This window comes from Buceros rhinoceros, unplaced genomic scaffold (assembly GCF_000710305.1).
Source record: "Buceros rhinoceros silvestris isolate BGI_N320 unplaced genomic scaffold, ASM71030v1 scaffold22799, whole genome shotgun sequence".
In the NCBI taxonomy this organism is placed as follows: domain Eukaryota; kingdom Metazoa; phylum Chordata; class Aves; order Bucerotiformes; family Bucerotidae; genus Buceros; species Buceros rhinoceros.
The window spans coordinates 4,022-8,883 of NW_010432417.1; the positions used below are offsets into that span (position 1 = coordinate 4,022).

Sequence of the window (4,862 nt, forward strand, 5' to 3'; positions counted from 1 at the left end):
GCTGTTGTACATTATCTTTAATTTGGTTGGTAGTGTTGAGGAGTATCTTGGTATATGAGAGTATCTTGTTTTCTTGCAGCTGGAGATGCTGAAACAATTTTGGATGCCAGAACATGACTCATTAAAAGAATTTTAACAGCCCTGATGAAACAGGACCTTCCCCTATAAAATCCCTGCTGATGCTTCTCTGCTGCTTTGTGTTTGAGTCTGTCTTTAAGCTGCTGGTCTTGTCAGTTTGCTGATACCAGGACAATCATCCTGGTTTATAGCTCTAAGATTTGGCAAGTTCTTTTGGGGACCCGCGTCTCCATTTGCTGGTTCGTTCCTAGGTGCCAAATGCCTTCCGATGTGGGACCAGGGGCTAGCTCTGGCTGGGCTGGCTCACTCCCTGTGCTGTACTCGGGATTCTGCTGAAGGGCAGCAGATGGGGGATTTGTTTAGATCCATGTTTTTGTACTACCAGAATTACTCTGTGGCTGCGCATAAGGGAACACAAAGCTGCTTAGACTTCAGCTTTGGTGACTGAGCGTGGGAAAAGCCGTATTTAGGACTTGTAAGAGAATACAGGAGCTAAATTCAGCGTTGAGGCTGAATTAATGTAGTAAGGCAAATGCAGGGAGCTGCAGCATAGACTAAGGATTCAAAGGGCTGGTTAGTGGGATAGTACAACTGATGCTTCAGCTGGAAGCTGGGTAGGGAGAGCATGGACAGGCAGTCCTGCTGCTCTGAAGAAGATACAGATGTGGAGTAACTTCCTTCTGCATCTTTGATGTTGTTCCTAAAATTAATATCTGGCAAACCATGCCTGTTTAATCCAACTCTATGGGTTAGGAAAGATGTGCGTTGTTCGTGTGATCAAAGCAGTGAAACCATTTCTTACTGTGTTTGGGTCTGCCCTGGGAACCTTCTGGCTGGTAGCAAAGTGTCTGCCCTTGGGCTTAGGCTGGTGAAAGCCTGACGGTTCCTGTAGGTGCTGTGGTTGTGTTTCCGTCCTGGGGAACTGCTGGCAGAGGCTGTTTGTTCTGCTACCGTGTCTCAGCAAACTTGGTCTTGTCATTTGCTTCATGCAGAGGAAGGATTTTGCAAGAGTGCCTTTCCCCGAGGCTAGGAAGGACGTTTTGCTGCTTTAATGTCAGCAATCCCAGGCTTTGGTCGACTAGCCTGTGCAGTAACACTCTTGGGATTTGGTAGATGCAAAGTATTGGACTTTTTTGTGTGTGGGTGGAACTGTCACCATTTCCTAGCTGATCGAAGTTATTTATTTCGGATATGTGACAGGAATGTTCTGTACAGCCGAGCCATCAGAACTAGGGAACAGTTTGCCTTAGTGACCCATTGGGTCTCCTGGAAGTCTGGAGCAAAGCAAGACACTGTTCCAGCCTGAGGCAAAGTGAGCCTTTGGTTGTTTTGACCTCGATGACTGTTTCCCCTTGGCTTTTAGGGCCTACCGTTAGTCTACCACTAACCTTCTGAAGAAGCTCTGTGTAAACACTTCCCAGGGAAATAAGTGGGGAGAAGAGTGACAGATTGTCTTCGTGGCTTAGTGAGGATCCACCTCCTGTGGACCTCAGTGCTGGTGCAGTAGCAATGCTGAATTGCTGACACTAGTTTTTAGGCTACATAAGCAAATTCTTGGTGCTGTGTGGGTTTCTTGGCGGGCAGTGGAGCGGCGATGTCTGAACTTGTGTGTTCAGCTGGCTTAGAAATATGAGACTTATTGTTCAGCCAACCTGTTCTCACCCAGTCTGTCCTCAATTTTAGGGCAGAATTTCATTTCCTTCCCTCGCCATGAGGAAGAGCATCTCCAGCGAACCGTGAACTGGCACCCTTGCCTTCTCATTCTTGGCCAGAATTGTAATGCCAAATGCCAGTTACTCAACATCCTGCTGGGTGAGAAGCTGCTCCCTACCACCAAAATCAGCAATGAGGAGAACTGTAAGAGGCGACGGATCCGTTTCACACACGGGATACAAACACGGATTAGCCTGGTGCTGCCTGAGCATTATGAACTGATCCAAATGATGGCAGCCCACCGAGGGCACTGGGACACGATACCAGAGGAGGACTTAGAAATTCGAGGGGACAGTGAAGATCCTGCTCACCGGATAGCGGAGCTGGAGGTCATGCTGCCATACTCGCTGCTAAAGGTAATGAGGTGTCCATGTGCCATTGTCGAGGTGAACTTAAGGTGTAACATTTATAGACCCTAATAAAACTAATGGCAGGAACGCTGAGGCAGAGGATTTTGTTATTAAAGAGAAGCTGTCAGTCTGGTATTAGAATTTTAATTGGACACCACTGTCTATGCTTGTGTGCCTTTTATTTGTGTTGACTCTTAGCATTGTTATTCCCTGGTGATGTTTCCCTCCATCTCAGGAGCCAAGCTTATGCAGGTGGAGCTCCAAGATCTTTTGAAAATTTCCTTCAGTTTCGAGGCCAGAGTTAGCTTTGCTGTCCAGTAGTAGTTAGAAGCTGTCACAGAATGATACGTACTTTTTTATCTCAACCCTGAAGAGCTTGTCAGAAAAAAACTTAATTCCAACATGTGATAAAATGGTCTGACTGCGTTTGAGGGGTGACTGCATTGTTTCTGTGGTGTTTGAGGAAATCGAACAAAGATTAATGTTAAGAACAAAGTGGGAGTCTGTTCTCAGTGCTCTTTCTAACACTGTTAGTGTCCTGTTTCTGACTTTCCTTTTACTTGTCCATAAAACGTGTTCCTGTTGGGTGAGATTTGCAGTTTGTTGTTTGAGAAGTACCGTTAAAGGTGAGGGTTGTAGTTACAGCTTTTTACAGCTTCCATGAGCTTCCATTGCATTTCATGGCTTGTGTCGAGCCTTTGTTACTGCAGTATTCTACTTCTGGAGCATTGTGTTTGGCATTTGAATACCTGGAAGGGATAATTAATTCTTAGGTATAGATTGGTTAAATGTGAAGAGTATGATCTGTTCTCACATGAGTGAGAGTATGAACTTCATGGAGCAATAAAATACCGTGGTAATTTTTTTCTGGACACATGATTCAAGACATGTTGTAAATAGGCAGAAAATGAACACCTGCTCTGTCTTCATCAGTTCAGATACGTTTTACAGACCTGGTCTGTAGCTAAATTCAAGCCTGTCCTAATGAGATGGGCTGAGTCAATGTGATGCTGTAGTGTGTTTCTGGCTTCCAGCACCCCCTGAAAGGGAACAGAAGTGCCCTGTTTGTGTGAACTGTCTGTGAGGCACCCACTGCTTTCTCAAAGAGCACCAGCAATCAGTGGCTGGTGCCTCAAAGCCGATGCCTGTTCTGCCTCTTCTGCTCGTAAAGTCTTGCCTCGCTCTGCATAAGAGAACTGAGCTTTACATTTATTTTACTTGGTTACGTTTTTATATGGGCCAGTTTAGACACTCGCACTTTACCACCCTCTTTCAGTTTTCTCATGCCAGTGACAAGGATCCCTCTGTCTGGCTTTGGTTATATTTAGGCCACTTGGATGAAAACAGCTAGTCAGATTCATTTGAAAAGGGTTGGTGAAATGAAAAGCTCTTCCACTGGAAGGAGAAGGAGGGTGAATCACCGCTAGCTGCACTGGATTCCTTACGTGAATTCAAGAGGCTAAAGGAAGGATGCCTTTTGTTTTAAGGCTGGTAGGAGAACATAATGTATTTAGCAGTTACTTGGGCTGGGGATAACTTCTGTTAAATGGCATTTTTGGACACTCTCCAAAGCTGCCTTTCTACAGAAGCACTCTGACGGAACTTCTGCTTTTTCTTAACTTGTGAAACACAACTGGTAGTCTAGTAACACTTGTGTGCTTCGTAACATGATACTCAGTTCAGATTGTAAGGATTCAGGTTTGCCCAGGGTCTAAATGCTTTGGAGGAGCTCAGCACCTTTTGGGCAGGGAGGTGCAAATCGATCTGAATTTTAACCCCCTGTTACCTGGAGCCCCTGTATTGTATCAGTTCGGTTTTCTCCCAGCAGCAGAGTGCTTACCAGAAGTACTGTGCTTCATGGGAACCTTCCCTGCTAGACACTCAAACACTTCACTACTGTGTGAAGGAACATTTGCAGGTCCTTCTTGTGGACTTCAACAGTCATAGGAGATGAGAATTTAATTTGTAGATTTCTATTTGCAATCACACTCATTCCCCATAGCGAGGACACTCCTCTACCAGTAGTTCTGCCATCAGAGGAGCTGTTGGTGACCGCAGGACCCGGGGAATGCTGTGCAGCTTCCCAGGCCTAGACATCTCTTACCCAGAGACTTAATAGCGCAGCCTGGCTGGGCACCCAGATTAAATGCTGCTGTTTTGTGCAGGCTTTTAATGCTGAATCATGCTCTTGCAGGCACTTGTTTGCTAAATCCAAACTCCTTAGCCATTACTCCAGGAAAGAATCTTGTACTACATGAATGTAGTTGTACGTTAACACTTTCTAAGTATTATCTAAGCTACTGTTTTTTACTTGGAGATAAATTCAATGCAAATGTAAAATACATCATTTTTCTAATACTGAAAATGGGGAGCACCCTGAGGTTTTTTCTTTAGTCTGATACCCAGGGTTGGACCATGCTTGTTCTTTGATGTTGATGAAGAATGTTTTAATCAAAACTTGTTTCACAGAAAAGATGGTGAAAAGGGAGCCAAAACTTGAATTTGCAGGGGTCAGCTGCTGTGGGAACAGTACCTTGAGCTAATAGGTATGTGGGCTTAGTTATTTTTAAATGTAAAATACCAGAGAAGGAAAAACTTTGGCAAAGCTGCTCTATTCCTTGGGGACCACTGTGCACAGGAATGCATCTGGGTCATGGGGAATAATCCATCTAGCAGACAGATTATTAGATTTATAGTGGGAGTAAATGGTTGCCTCTTTCC

The 4,862-nt window shown here is 44.8% G+C and overlaps 1 protein-coding gene across 1 annotated transcript in view; it reads left to right on the forward strand.

The window, feature by feature from the left end:
- Positions 1-1,761: 1,761 nt before the first annotated feature.
- The window catches only part of DSTYK (dual serine/threonine and tyrosine protein kinase), a gene marked incomplete at its 5' end in the record, with an annotated part of 16,052 nt that continues 12,951 nt past the window's right edge, over positions 1,762-4,862 (forward strand). The window contains one exon of the mRNA XM_010143779.1: positions 1,762-2,147. Within this exon, the coding sequence (XP_010142081.1) occupies positions 1,762-2,147 (386 nt within the window). The remainder of the gene's footprint in view (positions 2,148-4,862) is intronic.